This window comes from Rana temporaria, chromosome 6, assembly GCF_905171775.1.
Source record: "Rana temporaria chromosome 6, aRanTem1.1, whole genome shotgun sequence".
Classification (NCBI taxonomy): domain Eukaryota; kingdom Metazoa; phylum Chordata; class Amphibia; order Anura; family Ranidae; genus Rana; species Rana temporaria.
The window spans coordinates 189,508,157-189,535,796 of NC_053494.1; the positions used below are offsets into that span (position 1 = coordinate 189,508,157).

The window sequence follows — 27,640 nt, forward strand, 5'->3', positions numbered from 1 at the left end:
TAAATAGTTTCATTCTCTAGCAATGAAAACAAAAAAGTAAAATCAGTCTTATAAGATTTGGTAAATAAAGAAATACATTTTCTGTTTTGAGGACTGCCCCACTGGCAGTAATCCTTGAGGAAAACCGGTTTAAAACTGGCACATAAGGGTTAGAAGAAGGCATAAAAATTCATCTTGGTACAATGTAATGGAGTTGAGCTTATCACAATGGCGGCCGTTCTGGCTGATAAGGAAAGGCCTGTTGAATACATTCAATTATCTTTGCAATGTGCTTGGAAAAATGCGTCCGCTGTAATTGTGTGTTCTATGGGAATCCGTTCTAGAATGGTACAGTTTCGAGACACCAGCTCCAAATACGCAGTTGAAGTCTCATTGCTTTATTTATCTCCACCGCCCTCGTCCTGCTTTCAGGGTGAAGTGTACAACCCCCACTGCCTTATAGCTTTGCTGATGGAAAGGAAACTACTTGGTCAGACTGCTGCAATCAGCTGTTGAAAGGGTAAATCAGCAATGGTGAAACTGGCCAGAGGGCGGCCATGTTTGAACAGGTTGCAGTCATGCCAAGCATCCCCACAGCCTGGGTTTTATTAAAGACTTGCCTAACTTACACCCAAATGTTTTAATTGAGTAAAATACCCATTAAAATGTTGATGAAAAAGTTTAATTTATATTCAGTACTACAAAACAGCAGCTAGGGGAAGAGGGGTGTACTGCGTAATAAAGCAATGGACTAGCCAGCCACTCTCTCCTGGGGAGTTTAGAAATACAAACCCCGGAGAATTTATGAAAGGAGGTAAAATCAGCGGAACGTGATGACAATACCAAGATGGAGGTGCAGTTGTTCGCCAAATATCGCAGCGGAAGTTAGATTTCCATAATGGATATGTTCCATACAACACAAGCTGAGATACACATGACTCTGTACATTTTCTTTGTTACGATTCTGTACATTGATGGTTTCCATGAAGCTGAAATAAGGCGAGTCGGGGCTGGTTTTATGATTGTAGAGAGCTCAGAAAAGGTGCAACGACATGTGTACGAGCGTGAGGTTGGTGGCGCCACATGCTTAGCAATGGATTCCTAATCTGTAGGAAAAAAAAAAAAATGAAAAAAAAAAAAACTTCAGTAATAAAGTCACTATGGATAAACTCCACAGCTTCCACAGTCTATCAGTTTTATCACCTTTTGTCTAGAAAAAGCTTCACTTTTAGTCAGGGTTATGACTTTAGCGGTAAATAAGCCACAACTTATTACCCTGCAATTTATAAAAATCAGCACACTGAACACTTGACGGTTAAAGTATTTGTACACCCAACCACTAGAGTCACATTTAAAGTGGTTGTAAAGCCTCGTGTTTTTCACCTTAAAGCGGTTGTAAACCCGCATATACATTTTTTTTTTTTTTTACACCTGCAAGGCCAAAGCCATAATGAGCTAGTATGCACCGCATATTAGCTCGCTATGAAATACTTACCTCGGAACGAGGTAGGGAACTTACCTAGTCCACGCCGAGCCGAGCGTGTCTTCCGGGCATTGCCGCTCCAGCGCTGTGATTGGCTGGAGTGGTGATGACGTCACTCCCGCGCATGCGCGCGGGAGATTTCCTTTCCAGCATGGGTCGGCCCTTCAGCCGAGGATCCCACCTGCGCATGCGCCGCTGCAATCAGCGGCGCATTGCGAGTGAAATATCTCCTAAACCGTACAGGTTTAGGAGATATTCTTTATACCTACAGGTAAGCCTTATTATAGGCTTACCTGTAGGCAAAAGTCAAAAAAGTGGGTTTACAACCACTTCAATGCACTTCAATGTATCCTATGCCTTGAGGTGAAAAACACCTTGCACTGTCCGGCCCCTCCTGAGCCCCCGTTTTACTTACATGAGCCCCGAATTTCTGTGGGCGCGATCCTGCATCGTTCTCCCCACAGCTTCTCGACTCTTCATTGGCTAGATTGATAGCAGCGCAGTCATTGACTCCCGCTGCTGTCAATTAAACCAATGACGTGGCCGCCGAGTGTATGACACGGGAGCGCGCCCGCAAGGTAACCCCCTCGGGAGAGAGCTTTCCAGAGGGGGTCATCTATTGCGGGGAAGAGCCGCGAGAACCGTCGTGGGACCCCAGAAGAGGACGAATGGGTCCACTCTGTGCAAATTGAACTGCACAATGGAGGCAAGGATGACAGGTTTGTTATTTTTATTTTTTTTAAACGTGAACCTTTAGTATCACTTTAAGCATTACCATGTCAATGTATAAAAAAGGGGCGAGTGTAGCCTCATTTAAAATACAATAATGAAATTAAAAGTGTACCCTCATCCCAGTTGTAATTAGAAAAAATGGGAGAGTGGGTGGGGGAATAGTTGCTGAAGCTAGACCCAATATGACCCACTCAGTGTGTTGGGGGGGACTGTCTCGGTACTGATAAAAGCAATAAACAATGATGATATAAAAGAGATTTATTTGATTAAAAATGCAAAACAATTGTACAAATCCAGGATTGGTCGGCGTCTACTAGTTTCGCGGGTTTTCCGCTTCATCAGGACAGCCAATCTAAACAATAAGTAATATAATAAAACATATAGCATACATCAGCAAAGCACTTATGCAATAAAAGAAAATTAAAAATATATATAGACTTACCCCGTGGGTCAATTGTTTATGTGTGGGACCTGGTGAACGGGGGGAGTTCCCCCAGTGGCGAACAGGGGGATAATGAACCGTGGAAATCTAGGTGTGAACAGAGATATATATATATGGTACTAGCAGTGTGTATGAATGTATGGAATATATCATAATACAATTGCGTTAAGCTCGGGATCCACACATAAGGGCGGGGGAGGGGAGAAGGGGGCTGAATGAAGGGAAGGGAAAGGATAGGTATAGGAAGGGCACGAAGGGAAGGGCTGGGGAAGGATGAGAGAGAGGGGAAAAAAGAAGAGAAGAAAAAGAAAAAGAGGGTGGAAGGGATTAAGGGGAGGGGGAAGGGAAGAGAAGAAGGGGGGGGAGAGGAAGGAAAAGAGGGGGGTGGGAAGAGACGAGAGAGGAGGGGAGGGGGGAGGAAAGCAAAAAGGGGGGGGGGGGAGAAAATAGAAGAAGGGGGGGGGGTGGTAGAAGGGGTAGGTGAGCTTACCATAATAACGGTGATTGGGGGGTTAGACCAGGTCAAGATGGAAAATTCCTGGTGGCATAGGCAGGTGAGGAGGACGGAACCATGGAATGGAACATCCGAGCGGGGAATAACATGGGTGCATAGTTCAAGGTGTCCACAAATTGCTGGTGAAGCCAGCAATGCGTCACAGAACAGAGGTATCTGTATGTGTGACAATTGCAGTGTACTGCAAGGACTGGGGGTAAAGAGAACTGCACCGGTGGAAACCCAAATTGGCTACCAAACGGAGTCCCGAGCTAGTACCAGCCAACCGCCTGACCGCCAGCCAACAGATCCACGCTGCTGAATCAGGGGCTGAAAAGCTCCTAATAAGCTATCCCAACCCGGAAATGCCATAACCGCCGCGGGAAGCCGCGTCAAGGCATCACCGGGTCAGTCTCCCTACACAACGCAGGCGTGCGTACGCATCAGTCTGCGTGAGCGCTCAGCCCCAACCAGGGGGCGGGAAGCCCCAAGTCGAGGACGAACAAGGAGGGGCGTGACTGGTGAGAGACACCTCCCCCAGGGGAGACACAAGTCCGCCATGGAGAGGGAATAATGGTCACCGGGACCGCACCAAATGACCCACGGGGTACCTATGAGAAAGGGAATAAAATAAATATTTATAAAGTAGGAAGAAACACATAAAGGCTAATGATGATACGTGGGGATATATATCCCACTGAATGATTGCTAATAGGTGGTGACATGGATAACTGTTACCTCGCTAGTGACTGCAAAACGGACAGTAAGGAAGAAAAAGAGTCATATCAGTCCAGGAAGAAGTTGAAACTGATAGAGGGGCGCATATCTATGATCAAGTCAGTGATCGTGAAATAGTGTAGCCGCGTGAAGAGTGAAAGGTGTAGTGCTGAAAGCTGGAGGTGGGTCAGATAGGGGACACTGGAGGGTGTACCCCCTAGCACCGGACCTGCGTTCAGGTAAGTAAAAACAGAAAAGACTGTGAAGGTGAAGTGAGAAAAGGGCTGTGGAATAATCAGCCGGGAGGTGCCCTCCCCCGCCCTTATGTGTGGATCCCGAGCTTAACGCAATTGTATTATGATATATTCCATACATTCATACACACTGCTAGTACCATATATATATATCTCTGTTCACACCTAGATTTCCACGGTTCATTATCCCCCTGTTCACCAGGTCCCACACATAAACAATTGACCCACGGGGTAAGTCTATATATATTTTTAATTTTCTTTTATTGCATAAGTGCTTTGCTGATGTATGCTATATGTTTTATTATATTACTTATTGTTTAGATTGGCTGTCCTGATGAAGCGGAAAACCCGCGAAACTAGTAGACGCCGACCAATCCTGGATTTGTACAATTGTTTTGCATTTTTAATCAAATAAATCTCTTTTATATCATCATTGTTTATTGCTTTTATCAGTACCGAGACAGTCCCCCCCAACACACTGAGTGGGTCATATTGGGTCTAGCTTCAGCAACTATTCCCCCACCCACTCTCCCATTTTTTCTAACCATGTCAATGTAATTTCAGCAGTATGTTTGTTTTACGGTGACAAGGCTCTGTCCCCCTCTCCCAGTTGTGATCCTGCATCGTCAACCCTAGCCACACAGGCTTCTGATGGAGACTACAGTCCAGCACACAATATATACAGTGCTCTGCATAAATTAATACAAAAAAGTAAAATTTTAAATCAATCAATGAACAGAAAACCAATTTCTAAAATTTTGACAAACTATTTTGTATGACTGCCATGATATCTAAGGACAGCACCAAGTCTTCATAGCATGGAATGAACAAGTTGGGGACATATTGCAACATCTATCTTTTCCCATTCTTCAAGATTGACCTCTTTTAGAGTCTGGATGAGGGATGGAGAGTGATGCTCCACTTGTTTCTTCAGAACTCCCCATAGGTCCATAGGTAGTCGACTGGGTTTAGCTCATGAGACATCAGTGGTGGCTGTTTTTTTTTTTGTGGGGGCGGGAACTCACCACCCCCGCCCGATTGGGTCACCCGCACCACTTCCTGATTGGCCAGGAGGAGGATCATTCACTATTCTCATACAACTGGGTGGACTCGGAGCACCCTTTTTTGAAGCCTCCGACTCTAACCACGTGCTTAAACCCCCCCCCCCCCATTGAAATCTTTGCATCCGACACCTTGCAAGTAGATCAGGCGACCAGATGCATAAATGAAGGGGGGGGGGGCGGCACCCATAATGAATGGCCGCCATTGGGAGACATACCTGCCCATTGAATCACATTCAACCTGTTGTTCTTCAAAAATGCAACAATGGCCCAGATTCAAGAAGCAATTGCTTACTTGCTCCGGCGTTACGAATGCTCCCGATTCAGGAACATCGTAACGCCGACTGCAGCCTAAAATCTGCGTGGCATAAGGCTCTTATGCCACGCATATTTTAGGCTGCATTCTTGCGATGACCGCTAGGGGGCGGTCCCATTGTGCTCAGTGTATAGTATGCAAATTGCATACCAACACCGATTCACAATGTTGCGCGAGCCCTGCGTACGCAAGTTACGTTGTTTCCGTACGGCGTGTTTAGCGTAAGGCTGCCCCTTCTAATAGTAGGGGCAGCCAATGCTAAAGTATAGTGAAAAATATACTACAGCGCTAATTAAATAATCAATTCCACGTGCACCTAAATAAAAAAACAAATAATATAGCTGCTATCTTGAGTGATACCAAATCCAAACAGTGAAACATATAAAATATAGATGCGCTAATATTAACTTAAAAGGTGATAAAACGTACAAAGAAAAACTAATCATAGCAAACAACATAGAATGTTTTTAAAGTTTTATATCAATTACATTTTTTTAAATTTGTTTATTAAAATTATGTGTGTCTATGCATCGACATTTGATCTCACTAGAATTCAGCTATGTGAGTAAAGTTTTGCCGCAATGATGTTTGTCTTTCCCTTTGGTTGCTCACACTAATGTAAACGCTGTCAATGAGAAGGCTATCTAAACCCCAAGCCATTCTCATAACGTATGAACCCATGAGTAAGTCGCGTGCCTGTGACGTAACGCGTAGGGAGGAGCCTGCGATCGAATCCGAGTGCATCGGATCGAGCTGAGGAAACAACATACTGAGTGGTTTTTCATGCTTTACTGAAAGCCGGGATTCGTGAGTGCATATGTCAATGCTCTGATTACATTTTTTGATCTGTCATCGAATATTGCGCAATGAGATTTTTTCTCTTTTCTTTCATGCAATCCCTGTCTGTGAGTGCCTGTATCATCTGATCACAGCGGTGGAGGGCTGGATTAGCATTCAGATTGAAGAGAGTGATTTTTTCCCTGCATGGAATCCTGCTAATCACTGTGCACTAATTAAGGACATATTAGTAATTCACAGTTTATGGAGTATTCTCCCTGATTAGTTTTTCTTTGTACGTTTTATCACCTTTTAAGTTAATATTAGCGCATCTATATTTTATATGTTTCACTGTTTGGATTTGGTATCACTCAAGATAGCAGCTATATTATTTGTTTTTTTATTTAGGTGCACGTGGAATTGATTATTTAATTAGCGCTGTAGTATATTTTTCACATTACTTGTTTATTTCACCTACAATCACTATTAGCAGCAATTATGGATATTTTTAATTTCATGGAAAATCGTACTATTGATCTGAAAGAAGTTTTTACCACCAAAACTATCTCTCAAACGGGTGACCTGGATACTAATTTTAGGAAATTCGGGCACCTGATGGAGAAGAAAGTTAGTGCTTGGTGGGATCTCACAACACATGAGCAATATATTAAAGAAGGAATAGTCCCAAGAAGACTGAGATGGGATATTCCTATTAATGATGGGTTAATGGATAATGATTCCATTGAGGAATGGTATAAATTCTTCAATGAAAAAGGGCTGGAAGCTTTGCAATTCCTCATTAAAAGGAAACAACGGAAAATTGCTAATATGAACAAATTAATAGCAGAGTGCAAAACTTCTTTGGAGAGTCATAAAGACACTCCATCCTTTGCAACACTTACGAGCCAACTTAATAAGGTCTTGGAACAAAAAGACCTTGAAATAAAGCAACGAAAAAGGAGGAAATACCTTAGAGATACTAATGACTATCGTCTACATCAAACATTTAAATGGCAATTTAATTTAAAACAAGGTGGGGATGGTTCAGTATCCTCTTCACCTGATAGGGAAGTACGGATTATCTCACCTGAGAGGGATTTGAGATATAGAACACCTGAACCTGGGAGATCGTATGAGGATGACCATAGTAGACATCCAAGGGATCACCACATTAACCCACCAAGACCACCAAGAGATGAACATAATGAACCAAGAACACCAAAACAATGGTGGAAAAATAAAAACAATGGTAAACCCCGATCAAAATCTCCAAGAAAGCCTAATTGGAAGAATAAGGGGAACCAAAAACCATCTAACCCCCCTAAAAATCAACAGGAATCTCAGGGTGGGAACACACAAGGATACCACCATGATCCTTACTATCACAATCAGGATAGAAGAGATCCAAGAGATTATCATGCACCCCCACAATACCATCATACAGGGGGACAGCCGCATGCCTACTATCAAAGGGGACCACCAAATTATGAACATCACCAATATGATGTGAGAAGAAGTCCAGTACCGACTCACAACCAATATGAGCCTCTATCTAGTTATAGAGAGGATGTGGATCCTCGTTCCTCATCTTTTTTAGAGTATCGCCGGGAGGAGAGGTCCTCACCCACGCGTCAAAGGGAGTGCCGAAGCCCAAATCGAAGAGGGGATGCAGAGGGGGACACAAAAAGAAGAAAACTAGAATAGGAGAAGGCATTATCAATCTAAGTGGGATAGACCTAAGCCCAACAGAATTGATAACACTTGATAAGGGTCTCAAGTTTGCCCCTAAGCGGAATTTGAGCAAATTTGATACTTATGTAGACATCAAAAAGTTTACACGCAAACTAAACATCAAGAAATACATGCCAACACAGCCAATAACGTATCAGGCTGTACCTAATATGCCAGGAAGGGTTGAACATAGTCAGTTGAGAAACAAATCACTGTTCAACCCGCAAGTTGTAAATAATCAACATATTGAGGTCTTTTCAAAGATGGTACTGAAAGATTTGGACCAACTTAAAGTGAAGAAGTTACCGAACCCCATGGCCATACATAAGGGTATTAAGATGTTGGAAGAAAACAAAGAGGTTATAATAAGACCAGCCGATAAGGGTGGAGCCATTGTGGTCCTCGCCAAAGACTATTACTATGAAGAATTGGCCAAGCAACTCGAGGACACCAATACCTATATCAAATTACGCTCCAATCCGACAGGAGAATACAAGGAGGAGCTAGTTGACTTGATCTATAGAGGAAAAGAAAAAGGAGTGCTGAACAAAAGAGAAGCTAAATACCTAATACCTGAGGTGTGCCGAGTACCCATTATATATACTGTTCCCAAAGTCCACAAGGATCCTGAGAAACCCCCTGGACGTCCCATTATCAATGGGATTCAATCCATCAACTCACGCCTAGGGGAGTATGTGGATAGATTTATTCAGCCGTTAGTGCCCCAAACTAGGGCTTACCTCAGGGACACAAAGCATTTAATACAGATCCTTGAGAGCACAGTACTGGAACCTAATTGTGGTTACTTGTTGGCCACAGCTGATGTGGCCTCATTGTATACTGTGATAAACCATGAAGAAGCCATTGGGGCCACAAAATGGGCATTGAACAGTTTTGGTCATCTCATATCGAAACAAAAAAGGTTTATTTTGAGATGTCTTGCATATGGGCTACAGCACAACTACTTCTGGCATAAATCAGAGTATTACCGGCAACTGAATGGTATAGGAATGGGTGCTAAATATGCACCGAGTGTAGCCAACGTGTACATGTCTGAGTGGGAGGAGTCGTCCATATATGAAGGTATGCCGGAGCAGCTCATACTCTACAGAAGATTTATAGACGACTGTATCATCATTTGGAAGGGGGATGAGAATACCCTAACTCAGTTTTTTGAGAAATTAAATGATAACCAGAAGAACATAAAACTCACCTACACTTTGAGCAACACTACTATTCTGTTCCTTGATTTAGAGATTACTATAGACAATCAACAACTAAAAACTAGAACACACTTTAAGCCGGTCCAGAGGAACAGCTATATCCCTGTGGATAGCTGCCACCATGACCCGTGGCTAATCAATATACCAAAGGGTCAAATGCTAAGGATTCGCAGGAATTGCTCAGACCCCGAGGTATTTTTGGATCAAGCTAAAACGATCGGAAAAATTTTTATTGATAAAGGGTATAACAAGGACTTTATAATGGAACAAATACAAAAGGTGTATGAAACTCCACGTACCTCTCTAACACAAGACAAAATCAAGACAAAAAGGCTGGAAACTGAATTACCCATAATTCTAAATTATAACACCCAACACAAGCAACTTGAAGCTATTATAAAGAAACACTGGCCAATTTTGAAAGCAGACAGACAGCTACAGGGAATTTTACCGAGTTACCCACGGGTGGTGTACAGAAGAGCACCAACTTTAAGGGATTTGGTGGCAAAAAATATTCCTGACCCACCAGTGAGAAACAATTTACTCACTTTTTACCAAGGAAAAGGTTTTTTTTCCATGTAAACGATGTTTTGCGTGTAGGCAAACCAATTTCAATGGACAAAAATGTTCTAAATTCAAATCTACAGTGAATACAACATAAAGGATCTGATCACGTGTAGGACTGAAGGGGTAGTATATGTATTGGAGTGCTCTTGCTCACTCCAATATGTTGGACGCACGAAGCGCCCAATGTGGAAGCGCATCAGAAAACATGTCCAAAATATCCAAAAAGCCTTCCCCAAACACAATGTGTCTCGGCACTTTGATCTATGCCACCACAACAATCCCAAGGAAATGAAATTTTGGGCCATTGCCAAATACACTCCACACTGGAGGGGCAGTCATAAAGTAAGGGAATTAAGTAAAACTGAGTCTCGCTGGATACATGAGATGCAGACTCTATCTCCCAATGGCCTTAATATCGAATTTGATTTAAATTGCTTCATTTCCAATTCGTAAACATACTCTTGGTTTTGTATTAATAATTAATTTTATTAATATATATTGATTTTTATTCATTATGATGGTTTTTATTACTGTTATTATAGTAATAATCTTTTAACTCTTTAGTACAATTTTTATTACATATTTTTGATGGTTTTATATGTTTTATTGATAATATTGAATAGTGTTGATGCATCTATTTAATTGTATTTTTAAATGTTCATCTACTTATTCTATGCTTGTTGTATATCTGGCCACAAGAGGGCAGTAGATTGCATATGCAAATGCAAATGCAAATGCACCATTCGCATAGCAAACAACATAGAATGTTTTTAAAGTTTTATATCAATTACATTTTTTTAAATTTGTTTATTAAAATTATGTGTGTCTATGCATCGACATTTGATCTCACTAGAATTCAGCTATGTGAGTAAAGTTTTGCCGCAATGATGTTTGTCTTTCCCTTTGGTTGCTCACACTAATGTAAACGCTGTCAATGAGAAGGCTATCTAAACCCCAAGCCATTCTCATAACGTATGAACCCATGAGTAAGTCGCGTGCCTGTGACGTAACGCGTAGGGAGGAGCCTGCGATCGAATCCGAGTGCATCGGATCGAGCTGAGGAAACAACATACTGAGTGGCGTTTTCATGCTTTACTGAAAGCCGGGATTCGTGAGTGCATATGTCAATGCTCTGATTACATTTTTTGATCTGTCATCGAATATTGCGCAATGAGATTTTTTCTCTTTTCTTTCATGCAATCCCTGTATCATCTGATCACAGCGGTGGAGGGCTGGATTAGCATTCAGATTGAAGAGAGTGATTTTTTCCCTGCATGGAATCCTGCTAATCACTGTGCACTAATTAAGGACATATTAGTAATTCACAGTTTATGGAGTATTCTCCCTGATTAGTTTTTCTTTGTACGTTTTATCACCTTTTAAGTTAATATTAGCGCATCTATATTTTATATGTTTCAATGCTAAAGTATACCCGTCGTTCACGCGTCGCGAAATTTGAATTTCACGTTGTTTGCGTAAGTGATTCATGAATGGCGCTGGACGCCATTCACGTTCACTTGGAAGCAAATGACGTCCTTGCGACGTCATTTGCCGCAATGCACGTCGGGAAAGTTTCCAGACGGAGAATGCGCTCTACGCTCGGCGCGGGAGCGCGCCTAATTTAAATGATTCCCGCCCCCTACGGGATCATTTAAATTGCGTGCTCTAGCGCCGGGCAATTTTGCCGGCGCGCCCGCGCAATTCACGGAGCTTCTGCTCCGTGAATCAAGGGCAGCAGAGCAAATTTGCGGGGGCGCAGGGCAAAATCGTTGCCCTGCGCCTCTGTAAATAATGCGCAGATCTCTTTGAATCCGGGGCCAGTGGCCTTAGATGTGTGTTTTGGATAATGGTCACGTTGGAAAAGTGCACGACGACCACGGGAACTGAGTGATGGTAGTATTTTCAATATAGCGTAGTACATCTGTGAACTCATGATGCCATCAAAGAAATGCAGCTCCCTGACACCAGCAGCATTCATGTAACTTCACAGAAGGAAACTTCCACCACCATGTTTCACTGTAGGCGCCATGCACTTTTCGTTATACTCCTCAACTTTGTGACGCCATACAGTTTTGAAGCCATCAGTTGCAATAACATTTATCTTGGTCTTATCACTCTAGAGAAAGGAGTCCCAGTAGTCATCTTATACAGCATGGGCCCTTGCAAATTCTAGGTGGGCTTTTTTGTGCATGGTCTTTAGGAGAGGCTTCCTTCATGGACGACACCCATGCATGCCATTCCTCTGCAGTGTACGCTGTATTGCGTCACGAGAAACAATCACCCCAGTTTGGCTTTCTACTTCTTTAGCCAACTGCAGTGATCTTGCATGGTGATTTTCTTCAACTCTTCTCAGAAGACGCTCCAGTCGAGGTGTTGCCTTCCATGGACATCTCTGTGAGATGGTTGCAGTTCCATCTTTGTTACGTCTTTGCATCACTTTTGCTATAGTATTCTGACTGATAAGTAAAGCTTTGCCGATCTTCTTGTAGCCTTCACCTTTCTTGTGTAAATAAATGATTTTCTTTCTCTGGCCATTTGTGACATTTATCTTCCATGTGTTGCCACTGGTGACAGCATGAAATGGGAAGGGGTTCTCTTTGTTGACCGCTTGCCGACCGCCTCATGTAGATGTACGTCGGCAGAATATCACAGGCAGGCAAAGCAACGTATACATACGTTGCTTTAAACCTGCCCCCTAGATGTCCGCCTGTGTCCCACGATCGAGTCACAGAAAGGCAGAACGGGGGGGGTCTTTGTAAACAAGACATCTCCCTATTCTGCCTAATGACACAGCACTGATCGTCTGCTCCCTCTTTTTGGGAGCAGCGATCAGTGAAGTGTCACAGTAAGCCACGCCCCCTAACACTTAGAATCACTCTCTAGGACACACTTAACCCTTTCAGCGCCCCCTACTGGTTAACTCCTTCACTGCCAGTCACATTTACACAGTAATCAGTGCATTTTTATAGCACTGATCGCTGTATAAATGTAAATTGTCCCAAAATGGCACCAAAAGTGTCCGATGTTTCCGCCATAATGTCGCAGTCAGGATGATAAAAACTTTTTTTTATAAAAATGCCATAAAACTACCCCTATTTTGTAGACGCTATGGGCCAGATTCAGGTACCTGCGCTGCGGCGTAACGTATCCCATTTACGTTACACCGCCGCAAGTTTTCAGCGTAAGTGCTTGATTCACAAAGCACTTGCGTGTAAACTTGCGGCAGCGTAGCGTAAAGCCGTCCGGCGCAAGCCCGCCTATTTCAAATGGGGCGTGTACCATTTAAATTAGGCGCGTTCCCGCGCCGAACGTACTGCGCATGCTCAGTTTTGAAATTTCCCGCCGTGCTTTGCGCGAAATGACGTCGCCCCAACGTAATGTTTTGAACGGGACGTGCGTTACGTACTTTCGTATTCCCGGACGACAAAAAAAAATTGAAATTCGACGCGGGAACGACGGCCATACTTTAACATGGGCTGTCTATTGTTACACCACCTCAATAGCAGCCGTAACTTTGCGACGGGAAAAGCTGACTATCGACGACGTAAGAGAATGCAACGAACGCGCGTACCTTGAGGCGATTAAGTTCGCATTTGTTTGCGCTATATAAGTTTCTCACTCACTCACTCACTCTACCTTCATGGATCGCCGTAAACAGCTAATTAGCATACCCGACGCGGAAAACGACGCGATCTCCACCCAGCGGGCACCGAAGTATTGCATCCTAAGATCCGAAGTCGTACGCCTGTCGGATCTTAGCCAAATGCCGTCGTATCTTGTTTGAGAATTCCAAATAAAGATACGACGCCGCAAATTTGAAAGTACGCCGGAGTATCAGCAGATACTCCGGCGTACTTCTTCTCTGAATCTGGCCCAATAACTTTAACGCAAACCAATCAATATACACTTATTGCATTTTTTTTACCAAAAATATGTAGAAGAATATATATCGGCCTAAACTAAAATTGGGGATATTTATTATATCAAAAAGTACAAAATATATATATATTTTTTTTAAATTGTCACTCTATTTTTGTTTATAGCACAAAAAATAAAAACCGCAGAGGTGATCAAATACCACCAAAAGAAACCTCTATTTGTGGGAAAAAAAGGACGTCAATTGTTTTTGGGAGCCGCTTCGCACGCCCACGCAATTGGCAATTAAACAGACGCAGTGCCGAATCGCAAAAAGTGCTCTGGTCAGGAAGGGGGTAAATTCTCCCGGGGCTGAAGTGGTTTATGTGGAAAGCCATCATTTAAAGTGGTTGTGTACCCCACTTTTTTACTTTTACCTACAGGTAAGCCTATAATAAGGCTTACCTGTAGGTATAAAGAATATCTCCCAAACCTGTACGGTTTAGGAGATATTCCCCCCGCAATGTGTCGCTGATTGCAGCGGCGCATGCGCAGCGGTGCATACTAGCTCATTATGGCTTTTCCCTTACAGGTGTAAAAAAAATAAAAATAAAAAATAAATAAACAGGGTATACAACCGCTTTAAGAAAATATCCAACTGTGGTGATGATCTGGAGCCAACTGGAAAAAAATAAAAACAAACAAAAAAAAACTCACACCACACTGAGAGGCAGACTATCACTCCTGACGACTTCTAAATTTATTTCATGTTTGAAAACATAAAAAAACTGTAGTTGGGTTTAGCTGAAAGCTCAGAAAGAAGATGATCACAAATCCCTTCCGGCAATCATATAAAATGTCATTTACCTGCATTTCGCAGATGTTGCTCACACAAATGATATTGGATAGCATATGATACGCTTTTGATACAAGCCTCAACAAATAGGGAGAGCTGCATGAAGTCTCAAAACTAACAAAAGATATGTGCTGCAAAATACAACTGCACACCAAGATTTTAACCACTTAACCCCCGGACCATATTGCTGGTCAAAGACCAGAGCACTTTTTGCGATTCGGCACTGCGTTGCTTTAACTGACAATTGCGTGGTCGTGCGAAGTGGCTCCCAAACAAAATTGGCGTCCTTTTATCCCCACAAATAGAGCTTTCGTTTGGTGGTATTTGATCACCTCTGTGGTTTTTAGTTTTTGCGCTATAAACAAAAATAGAGCGACAAATTTGAAAAAAAATAATATTTTTTACTTTTTGCTATAATAAATATCCCCCCAAAAATATATAAAAAAAACTTTTTTTCCTCAGTTTAGGCCGATATGTATTCTTCTACATATTTTTCGTTAAAAAAAAAAAAAAATCGCAATAAGCGTTTATTGATTGGTTATAGCGTTTACAAAATAGGGGGTATTTTTATGGCATTTTTATAAAAAAAAAATTTTTTACTAGTAATGGCGGCGATCAGCGATTTTTTTCCGGTACTGCGACATTATGGCGGACACTTCGGACACATTTTTGGGACCATTGGCATTTTTATTGTGATCAGTGCTATAAAAATGCATTGGATTACTATAAAAATGCCACTGGCGGTGAAGGGGTTAACACTAGGGGGCTGGGAAGGGGTTAAGTATGTTCCCTGGGGGTGTTCTAACTGTAAGGGGGGTGGCCTCACTAGGGGAAATGACTGATCTTCTGTTCATACATTGTATGAACAGAAGATCAGCATTTCTCTCCCTGACAGGACCGGGAGCTGCGTGTTTACACACACAGCTCCCGGTCCCCGCTCTGTAACGAGCGATCACGTGTGCCTGGCGGCGATCGCGCCCACCGGGCACGGGGGGCGAGCGGGGGGAGCGCGAGAGCCGACATATAGCTACAGGCTCTCGCGCAGGGGAAATAAGCAGGTGGGAGAATGGATGGACAGCCGCACTCCAAAAAGTCTTGTTGAAAAAAGACGTGCTCTTTATTGTAAAAAGGAAAAAATGCACAGCACACAACAGCATACAGTGGGATAGACAGCTGACGCGTTTCGCATTAACAACTAATGCTTAGTCATAGCTGAGGGGGAGCCGACCTGCCGCCGTATAACTGCGGCAGCTGGTCGGCAAGCAGTTAAACTAGGGCTAATATACAGGATTTATATAGCGCCAACAGTTTGCGCAGTGCTTTACAATTTAAAAGTGAGACCGCACAATTACAATGCAGCTCAATACAGAAGGAATAGGAAGGTCTTGCTCATGGAGCTTACAATCTAAAGGATCTCCTCTGTCCTGACTATTCATTCCCACCAACAGGTTCAAGAAAACTACATAGGCTGTCACTGACAACCTTATGCAGAAAACGCTAGTTGTCCGATTGTAATGCATGGAAAAAGCGCACAGATCTGGAGTGTCGCAATTCCTAATTTCCATACTGGTTTCAAATCATGGGACTGAAGCCACATAACAGCCAGAGAACTAGTATTTTCATAAAAAAATTAAAATAAAAATCCCCATTCATTCTGACTATAGGTTTCCTATAGATATAAGTAGACACCACACTGGCTTCGTGGTTAGTCATTGGTTCAAGTCCCAATCAGGACACTACCTGTACAGAATTTGCATGTTCTCCCTGTGTGTGGATTTCCTTTGGTAACTCCTTTTTATTTTATTTGATCATTATTTGCATACTGTGGCCCAGATTCTCGTACAGCGGCGTATCTTTGAGCGGGCGTAACATATCCTATTTACGTTACGCCTCCGCAACTTAGACTGGCAAGTGCAGTATTCTCAAAGCACTTGCTCCGTAAGTTGCGGCGGCGTAGCGTAAATAGGCCGGCGTAAGCCCGCCTAATTCAAATTGTGAAGAGGTGGGCGTGTGTTCTGTAAATTCACCATGACCCGACGTGATTGACGTTTTTAACGAACGGCGCATGCGTCGTCCGTGGAATATCCCAGTGTGCATTGCTCCAAAGTACGCCGCAAGGACGTATTGGTTTCGACGTGAACGTAAATGACGTCCAGCCCCATTCACGGACGACTTACACAAACAACGTAAAATTTTCAAATTTCAACGCGGGAACGACGGCCATACTTAACATTGGTACGCCGCATGTACGCCTCATATAGCAGGGGTAACTTTACGCTGGGAAAAGCCTAACGTAAGCGGCGTATCTGTACTGCGTCGGCCGGGCGTACGTTCGTCAATTCGCGTATCTAGCTGATTTACATATTTCTAGGCGTAAATCAGCGTACAAGCGTAAATATGCAGTTAAGATCCGACGGCATAAGAGACTTACGCCGGTCGGATCCAATACGAATCAATGCGTAACTGATTCTAAGAATCAGGCGCATAGATACGACGGCTCAGACTCAGAGATACGACGGTGTATCTGGAGATATGCCGTCGTATCTCCTTTGAGAATCTGGGCCTGTGGCTTCAAATTTAAAAAATAAAATAATTAAATCTTTATACGTTTTTGGGTAGAGTGGAGAGGGATTGGAACACCTACCAGCATTTTACCGCTGTCTGTCTGTGTCCCCTTTAGGAGGATTCACCCTCTCTATCCATTTGTCCTGTTTACCATTAACAGTGAAGGTAAAATTAAAAATGTTGGGTTATCACAGGAATAGAGGGGAAATCTTCCAATGGGGACTCCAGTTGTTGGGAGGGATTTCCTCTCACTTCCTGTTTTGGTTATGGGACAGGAAGTGGAGCAAAATCTCCCCAATAGGACACAAAGGGCAAAAAAAAAAAACCTGACAGATGTTATGACCTTTGCTTACTCTCTTCAAAAAAATAAATAAAAAAAAATCACCTTTAGAAAATGTTTCTTCCCCGCGGATGCAACAGGGTTTAACCACTTCCATACAGGGCATTTTCACCCCCTTCCTGCCCAGACCAATTTTTAGTTTTCAGCGCTGTCACAATTTGATTGACAATTGCGCGACGTGGCTCCCAAACAAAATTCTCACCCTTTTTTCCCCACAAATAGAGCTTTCTTTTGGTGATATTTAATTACCTCTGCGGTTTTTATTTTTTGCGCTATAAACAAAAGAGCGACAATTTTGAAAAAAAAACACAATATCTTTAACTTTTTGATTTAATAAATATCATAATTTAAAAAAAAAAACAAAAAACGTTTTTTTCCCCCTCAGTTTAGACCGATACGTATTCTACATATTTTTGGTAAACAAAAAAAAAACGCAATAAGCGTATTTGATCGGTTTGCGCAAAAGTTCTAGCGTCTACAAAATAGGAAATAGAATAATGGCATTTTAATTTTTTTTTATTTTTTACTAGTAATGGCGGCGTTCTGTGATTTTTTTTTTATTGTGACCATGACATTGCGGCGGACATATCGGACACTTTTGACACATTTTTGGGGCCATTCACATTTATACAGCGATTGGTGCTATAAAATGCACTGATTACTGTGTAAATGTGACTGGCAGAGAAGGGGTTAACCCTAGGGGGCGCTGAAGGGGTTAAATATGTTCCCTAACTTTTATATTTCAATAAAAACTCTTAAGTAAAAAAAAAAAATATGTTCCCTAAAGTGTGTTCTAACTGTAGGGGGGAGGGGACTTACAAGGGGAGGAGACTGATGTGTGTTCCTCTGTATTGGGAACACACATCGGTCTCCTCACCGCTGACAGGACATGGATCTGTGTGTTTACACACCCAGATCCATGGTCCTGCCGTGATTGCGGGTGCCCGGCGGACATCGCGGCCGCCGGGCACGCGCACTGGGTCCCGAGGAATGCGGCGCGTGCGCCCCCTAGCGGCCGGAAAAGACAGGACCTCATATGACGTCCAGTCTGAAGGACGAAAGGTCCCCGCCGACGTCATTTTACTATGGCTCGGTGGGGAAGGTGTTAAATGGCTCCCGGGGGTTACCCAGGAGCCATAAAAAGGGGAGCTCCTTTTAGCCATCCTGGACCGGTCCTCATTAGCTACATTTTATTCATTTGTACAGGGAGAAACAGAGAGAAACAAAGTGGGGAAAAATTGCCTATACTCTTATTTAGTCTTCCCATAGACTCCGATGACAGAAGGGTGCCGAGGTCCTTTATATTTACCTAGCAGGGTAATGCGACTCTTATGCAACTTTAACCAAAGTGATGGCTCATAATACTATTTTGGCTCCTTTCACATCGCTTCGTTGCAAAAACGCATATGTATTTTTGCCATGTTTTTGATGCGTTTCTTGTGCGTTTTCTAGGTGCCCATTACCCAGCAAGCACCTGTGAAACTTGGACACAGGACTCAAAAACCATACCAAATACACAACGCTGGTGCATTTGTGATGCGTTTTTGCTGTGTTTTCTATTTTTTTTTTTCATGGAGACCTGTATTTTTGGTGTGGTTTTCAAAACCGCAAAGAAACGCACAACACCCACAGCGCAGTGATGTGAAGAGTCCCATAGGATTTAAAGGGATTGTGCTTCCATTTTATTTTTTAGACTCGTGTGAAAGCAGCCTATACTCTTTGCATATACTCACTTGTCAATTATTTTGTGTTGTGGTAATAAGCTGAAGAATGCACGGCTCCGCTTCCACCTCGGACAGCGTGCATGGCTGTGGGAGAAGCTGCTGGATGGTAATGCCCGGCGCGAATTGGCTTAGCTGCAAAGAAAAAAAAGAAAACAGATCACAATTTAGAAACCCTTCTGGCTGTTCAGATCAGGAATGCAGCACCAGCACGCCCATCTTATACCAACAACATGTCTGTATTGGATGTCAAACAGAAGAGGAGATTGGCACTTTATCCTACGCACTCTGCCTATCTGTGGATAAGAAACTTCCCACATACATCCACCAGAGGGCGCCATCTTATACAATATCCACACCTTGCAGAAATACAGGTGATCAGGACTCAAAATCTGCAAAACAATCCATCAGTGAAGCTGGCTGCATTATACAGGGTGTTAGAAAGTATCTGAACACAGCTGGGGACACTACCTTGTCCCCTACGAGGTTAGCATTTCATTCTGTACGTTACGGTCATTGCCCATGTGTGTCCTCACTGCTAGAGAGGGTTCGATTCTCAGGCAGGTTTTTATAGCCGACAATGTCCACCTTATGCCGCGTACACGCGATCTGGCTTTTGCCCCGACCAAAAGCACATCGGAATTCCGACAGAGTAAAATAGAACATGCTCTATATTTAAACTCCGATGGGGCATACACATGGTCGGAATTTCCTATGGAAAAAGTCTGTCTGACTTTCCGATCGTGTGTACGGGGCTTAAGAGTTCCGGTCCATGAGACACGCAACATGAACTGCAGAAAAAAAGCTAATAGCAGGCACAACATTAAAAAAACCCGAGAACATGCATAAGAGGCCCTCCTATTAGTGCCCAGTGTTGTGAATGACCATCTCGTTAAAAAAAAAAAAAATAAATGAAATGCGTCAGTGAGACTGCTCCCATTTAGAAACTGACCCCAAAGAGAATCCAGAGGGAAACCAATATACAAGAAGGCCACACCAATGTGCACAGAGGGTTTATGTTTTTCTATGGTTTAAAACAAGGCCCAATGTGTTTCAGGAATTCAAGCAACTCCCCTATTAGGGCTACTACACAAATTATTATATATACATATACACACATATTAGTATATACATACACATATATATATACATACACACATATATATATATATATATATATATATATATATATATATATATATATATATAAAATATTATATTATATTATATATTTTTTTAGGAAAGCCTTCAGGTTTCATAGAAAATGCTATGCTTTCAGGTTTTAAAAAAATATAGCAGTTTCTATTTATATATTTAAAAAAATATTGCAGTAATTTTTTTCTTCTTTTTGTAAAAAGATTGTTTAGGTTATCCATTTTGCAAAAAAAACAAACCAAAAAACATGAATGTTATTTTGATAAAATATAGAGATGAATTATAAATCGCACTGTTAAAAAATGCAATTGGGTCAAATTATGTTTTTTAAAAACAGTGAAGTAAAAAAAAGTGAAGTAAACGAAAGTAAAAAAAAAAAAAAAAAAAAAAGGAACATACATGGCTATTACCAACAATAAAGCTTATGATTATGCATGTTCGATTGCACCATTAAAAAAAATAATTGGGCTAGATTCAGGTAGGGGGGTCGTACAATTGTGCGGGCGTAGCGTATGTTATTTACGCTACGCCGCCGCAACTTACAGGAGCAAGTGCAGTATTCACAAAGCACTTGCTCCGTAAGTTGCGGCGGCGTAGCGTAAATGGGGCCGGCGTAGGCCCGCCTAATTCAAATGTGGAAGGGGGGGGGGGGTGTGTTTTATGTTAATGTGTGATGACCTGATTGACGCATGCGCCGTCCGTGTACATATCCCAGTGTGCATTGCTCCCAATTACGCCGCAACGACGTATTGGTTTCGACGTAAACGTAAATTACGTCCAGCCCTATTCGCAAACGACGTAAAAAATTAAAAAAATCGAAGCGGGAACGACGTCCATACTTAACATTGCGTGCGCCTCATAGAAGCAGGAGCAACGTTACGCCGAAAAAACCTTACGCAAACGACGTAAAAAACTACCGCCGGGCGCACGTATGTTTGTGAATCGGCGTAACTAGGTAATTTGCATACTCTACGCCGAAAACTACGGAAGTGCCACCTAGCGGCCAGCGTGAGAATGCACCCTAAGATACGACGGCGTAAGAGACTTACGCCAGTCGGATCTTAGGCAAATGTCGGCGTATCTAGCTTTCTGAATACAGAAAGAAGATACGCCGGCGCAGCTTTGAATTTACGCGGCGTATCTATGGATACGCCGGCGTAAATCAATGCTGAATCTAGCCTATATATATATAAATAAAAATAAATAAAATAAATGGACTCTATTACCCCACTGTATGTTAAAAGTGTAATTGCAAGATTTCTCTATATCAAGTTTTTGTTGTTTAAAGGAGACTTTTTTTCTGTAAAATTAATTCTTTATAATATGAAGTCATTACTAGATTTATTTTTTATTTTTTTATTAACAATTTTTTTTCATACCTATGAATTTATAAGTGTTTAAAATTATTTTTATCAGTGTTGTAGCCCAGATGAAGGGGGAGTGTTTGAACTCCTGAAATGTGCTTGATGGTTTATCTGAGTATTCAGTATAAAAAAAAAAACACTCTGGACTGTCACCATTGGCAATTGTTTTCTTACATTTTCAAAACCTGCCAGGGGTTCCCTACTCTATCCAAATCTAAACGGTCTATTTTCTTACCTACTCTGGAAACATGAAATAGATAGGACTGCTTACTATAGGTCACATACAGACACTTGTTCTGATGAATCGGGCTCAGTAATCATTTCACTTTGTCTGCTGATCTCACCAATTTGGGCAGAATGGACTCTCCTGGCCATGTTCTTTGCTCTCACAGCTTCCTTAATGCGGTCCACCTCCTGCTGGTATCTCTTGCGGTCCCGCATTGCATTCTCTTTGGCTTCCTTCAATGCACCCTCCAAAGCTTTGACCCTCTCAGCTGTAGCGCGAAGGCGTTTCTCCAGTTTCGGAAGCTCACAGCGCAGATCTGCGTTATCGCGAACAAGCTGCAAAGCAGATTCAAAGAGGATAAAAAAGGTCATAAAACTTTGTTGCACAAAAGATTATTTCAAAACTGGAACTTTGTGTATGAAGCAAAAACAAAATGTTTTTTCGCATTACTATTTTAGCAATAATAGAAACGTGGTTACTGCAAATAACATAGTAAATCTACCATATGGCACACATATGTACAAACCTGTCAACCATTTTGAATGTTTAAAATAAAAAGTCCTGCTTAGGCCCCCTTTCACACTGCTAGGATTCCAGGGCATGCCTGTGTAAAATGGGTCTATTGCCACGTACACACGGTCGTTTTTCGGCATGAAAAAAAACCAACGTTTTAAAAAAAGTCATTTAAAATCATCGGGGCAGATCCTCGTAGAATTGCATGGGCGCAGCGTATGGGAGATACGCTACGCCGCTGTAACTTACTTTTTGAAGCTTCGAATCCACAAAGAATTTGTGCCGTAAGTTACGGCGGCATAGTCCATCTCTCGCGGCGTAATAGCGTGCAATTCAAATGCGACGAGTAGGGGGGCGTGTTTCATTTAAATGAAGCGCGTCCCCTGCGCATGTGCCGTCCCTAAATTTCACGCGGTGCATTGCGCTAAATGACGTCGCAAGGACGTCATTGTGTTGACGTGGACGTAAATTACGTCCAGCCCGATTCACGGACGACTTACGCAAACGAAATAACATTTTTAAAATTATACGCGGGAACGACGGCCATACTTAACATTGCGTACGCCACCAGATAGCAGCTTTAACTATACGCTGAAAAAAGCCGACTAGAGACGACGTAAAAGAATGCGACGGCCGCTCGTACGTTCGTGGATCGTCGGAAATAGCTAATTTGCATACTCGATGCGGAAAACGACGGGAACGCCACCCAGTGGACGCCGAAGAATTGCATCTAAGATCCGAAGACGTATGCCTGTCGGATCTAACCCAGTTGTCGTCGTATCTTGGTTTGAGGATTCAAAACAAAGATACGACACGGGAAATTTGAAAGTACGCCGGCGTATCAGTAGATACGCCGGCGTACTCTCTTTGTGGATCTGCCCCATCGTGTGTGCTGCATGCTGCATTTTTTAATGTCGTTTTTTAAAATGTCGTTTTTCGGGTTGTAAAAAATGATCGTGTGTGAGCTAAAACGACGTTTTAAACCCGCGCATGCCCAGAAGCGAGTTATGAGACGGGAGCGCTCGTTCAGGTAAAACTACCATTCATAATGGAGTAAGCACATTCATCACGCTGTAACAGACAAAAAAAAGCGTGAATCGTCTTTTACTAACACGGAATCAGCTAAAGCAGCCCAAAGGCGAATAGAACTTCCCCTTTAAAGTGCCGTCATACGTGTTGTACGTCACCGCGCTTTGTTCATCATTTTTCAAACACGATGGTGTGTGGGCAACATTTTTAAATGATGAAGTTGGAAAAACGTCGGTTTTTTTTCATGCCGAAAAACGACCGTGTGTACGCGGCATAAGGACCTCAACTCCCATCAAAGTCGGACCAAAGTAGTGCAAGGACTACTTTGAAGTCGGTGTGACATGAAGTGGCACAGGTAGGAACGGTATTCATTAGAAATCATGGGGTACGACTTTTCATGCGACGTTGCAGTCCCAAGTCACAGGATGAGTCGCAGAAGTGTGAAAGGGGCCTTAGGAGTCCCCAACACGTCTACTGTTACTTTATTAGTCACTCAGTCACACCTGTAGACGGGCATTAGGCTGCGGTACAACATGTGGGTAGGGTGGTGAAATGTATTGTTACAAAGCATCACACTGGTTCCTTTTTTTTTACTCTTAATTGAAATGTCACAAAATATTTCATTTACCTCCATGAGTTGACATGCAGTGGCATGCGTTGCACGGTGTAAAAACGCAGACAAGCTACATTTTTAGGCAAGGCACCTCACCCACATGTATGGGGGGAACAGGGCACATAGAAAACTACTAAGTGTCCCCTCCATGTCCATATTATGAGTGTATACTCACTTCAAAGCAGAACCAAACACTCTTAAATCAGCATGAACTATTTTTAATCCTTAAACCCCTTTCACACAGGTGCCTCCATCTTGCGGAATCCACTTGCTCAGCGGGGGATCGCTCTGCTGATACCCAGTGAGGAGGCGGTTAACAGGACAGTCTCCGCTCACTGCTGAGCGGACACAGACACTGTCCCACCCTCTTTTATGGAGAAATCGGTGTGGAAACAGACCGCCTGTCAGTTGTCATCCAATCCTATCTGCCAGTCAGATGGAAAATAGGACCACCATCCATCTGGATTTTGCGGGCAGGATCAGATCAGAGGGCAGCAGGTGTCAGCTGACATCCGCCGCTCCATAGGTGAGACTTAAGGGTCCGAACAGGTCCGTCTTAAAAATGGACAGGTGGACCTGATCGGAAAGCCCCCCCCACACTTTCATCTAGAGGAGGGGCTTTCTCAGCTAGGCACAATCCCCTGTCTCAATGCCTGGACTAAGGGCAGATGCATTCCAGGAAGTAAATGCCATACTGTAGGAATCATCTGCCCTTACTCAAGATGGCCTCGGCTAGAAATACTGGCCCGGATTCAGAGAGAAGATACGCCGCGTAAATTCAAATCTGCGCCGGCGTATCTACTTTCTGTATTCAGAAAGCTAGATACGCCGACATTAGCCTAAGATACGACTGGCATAAGTCTCTTACGCTGTCGTATCTTAGGGTGCATTCTGACGCTGGCCGCTAGGGGCGCTTCCGCGGTTGTCGGCGTAGAATATGCTAATTACCTAGATACGGCGATTCACAAACGTACGTACGCCCGGCGCAATTTATTTAGGTTGTTTACGTTAGGCTTTTTCGGCGTAAGGTTGTTCCTGCTATTAGGAGGTGCAGCCAATGTTAAGTATGGATGTCGTTCCCGCTTCGTTTGCGTAAGCCGTTCGCGAATAGGGCTGGACGTAATTTACGTTCACGTCTAAACCAATACGTCGTTGTGCCGTACTTGGGAGCAATGCACACTGAAATATGTACACGGACGGCGCATACAAAACGTCAATCACGTCAGGTCCTCATATTTACATAAAACACGCCCCCCTTCCACATTTGAATTACACGCGCTTACACCGGCCCCATTTACGCTACGCCGCCGCAACTTACGGAGCAAGTGCTTTGTGAATACTGCACTTGCTCCTGTAAGTTGCGTCGGCGTAGCGTAAATACAATACTAGGCGCGCAGCTACGTGAATCTACCCCACTGTTTTTTTTGTCAAAGTGATTTCGCAACAAAACAAAGTAGGGTCGCGCAACTTTTTTGTGCAGTCAAGGAACCCTTTAAAATTCTGTACAATCTAGAGGCAAGCTATACTAAATGATATAAAACTAAACTAAAGCCTAGATTTTCGGATGACTGAACGTCCAATTTTTGTGGCGTGCTAGTACCATGTCGGGTGTGAAGAGGTTACTCACAATACGAAAATTTTCATACAACAGGATACAACGTCAGAAGTGACTTAATGTGTTGAATAGTTTTGTATGTATTTTTTTCGTTTCTAAAGCATGCGTGGTCTTATGCCACGTACACACGATCATTTTTCGTCATGAAAAAAAACTTTGTTTTTCAGCATGTCCAAAAAACAAATTTTTTCCAACTTCATCATTAAAAACGGCGTTGCCCACACACCATCGTTTTCAAAAAATGATGAAAAAAGCGCGGTGACGTACAACACGTACGACGGCATTCTAAAGGGGAAGTTCTATTCGCCTTGGGGCTGCTTTTAGCCGATTCCTTGTTAGTAAAAGACCATTCGCACTTTTTTGTCTGTTACAGCGTGATGAATGTGCTTACTCCATTATGAATGGTAGTTTTACCTGAACGAGCGCTCCCGTCTCATAACTTGCTTCTGGGCATGCGCGGGTTTAAAACGTAGTTTTTGCCCACACACGATCATTTTTAACAAGACGAAAAACGACGTGAAAAAATGCAGCATGTTCGAATTTTTTTTTTGGTCGTTTTTCAAAAGCCGAAAAACGTCGGTTTTTTTTTCATGCCGAAAAATGATCGTGTGTACGCAGCATTACTCTTACGATTTTTTTGATATGAAACCCGTACTAATTAAAAAACAGAAAATCGGACATATAGTTCACAACTGACAAACATTTTATAGTCTGCACATCCAGCTTTTGTCTGACGAAAAATCTGAATTGGCTGTCGAAAGCACCGAACCAACGATCCAAGTCGGCAGACAATTTTTCCATCCGATTTTCGTATTGTGTGTACAGGCCTTTTTAGTTTTACATAATGCAACAACATAAACACACGTAGGACATCCAACGTTGGCGTTTATTTATTCTTTCAAACCAAATACACCTTTGCACACTGGCAATGGCTAGTATGCCAATGTTTCTCTTCCCCCTCTGTTTCTCCCTTTCACTCAGCCGATATGACCACAGTGGTGACAGAGGGACAAACAAGGATGCTGTGCAGGTGCCCAATGTCCTCCTTGTCAACGGAGGATGTCATTGGATGTTAGGGTGTCGGCGGCTAGGTGGTTGTAATGGTGCAAAGTGAAAACCTGTGGCTTTGTGTAACTAAAGAAAAGGCAGGCTTGGCCCACCCACTGGCTTGTGTACAATTTTTTTGCAATTTTCTAGGCATGTTGCCTGAAGAACCATGGAAGCACCCCGGTTGAAAAAGGCTGAAATAAACCATGGACACATGACTAACACTGTCCACATCCCTGTTGCCTAAATAACTTGGTCTCCAGTACTGTGATGTCAGGGAGTAGTGCTTTTCCTTTATTTTAATACTTCATATTTCCATCGCACACATTCCTGGATTAGCTCTGGAATTTGGGTGCTGCAGCAACAACCAGTTGGATACTGGTTCAAGTCACAGTAAAGGGATTTGCCAGCACACCATGGAACGACCTAAATGGCATCCAAACAGATAATTGATTGCATGATCACAACACAAGGAGAGTGCAACATTTCAGAGTCGCGCAGGACCCCTTCGTCAGGCATGTGATGACAATGCCTGACTAACGGAATGACCCCCAGAGACTTTTGAAGGATGAGGGGTACTCCTGTGCCAGCATCACTAATGACTCTTGGGTCTAGGGTCACCCTGTGCCCCTTTTGGGCATAGGGTGACTGAGAAATATTAATTATAAATTACATGAGATGGGACATTACTGATAATTCATGTATTGCAGGAGATCTTGGAATATTACAGTTTGATTTCATGCTGACCCACAACCGGTCAATAAGAGTGTCTACTTCAATGCTTAACCTAGGCTGTTGAGATGCTAACTAAGTACGTCTGCTCCTAAGACCTTTCATTGTGTGAAGATGCTATTGATGATAGATATGTGTTTTGAGTTAGCAGTCTAAAGGTCAGATGTCTCCTTTCAGGGTTAGGGAATTAGCATGTCAATTAGGTTTAGTAAAGGAATGTGACTTCTCAGCTGT

The 27,640-nt window shown here is 42.8% G+C and overlaps 1 protein-coding gene across 1 annotated transcript in view; it reads right to left on the reverse strand.

The window, feature by feature from the left end:
- Positions 1 to 645: 645 nt before the first annotated feature.
- Positions 646 to 27,640, reverse strand: part of KIF5C (kinesin family member 5C) — a 129,060-nt gene continuing 102,065 nt past the window's right edge. The window contains exons 24-26 of the mRNA XM_040358021.1: positions 21,976 to 22,192; positions 19,125 to 19,247; positions 646 to 1,085 (exon numbers count right to left, since the gene is read on the reverse strand). Coding sequence (XP_040213955.1) covers positions 19,132 to 19,247; positions 21,976 to 22,192 — 333 coding nt within the window. The 3' untranslated portion in view covers positions 646 to 1,085; positions 19,125 to 19,131. The remainder of the gene's footprint in view (positions 1,086 to 19,124; positions 19,248 to 21,975; positions 22,193 to 27,640) is intronic.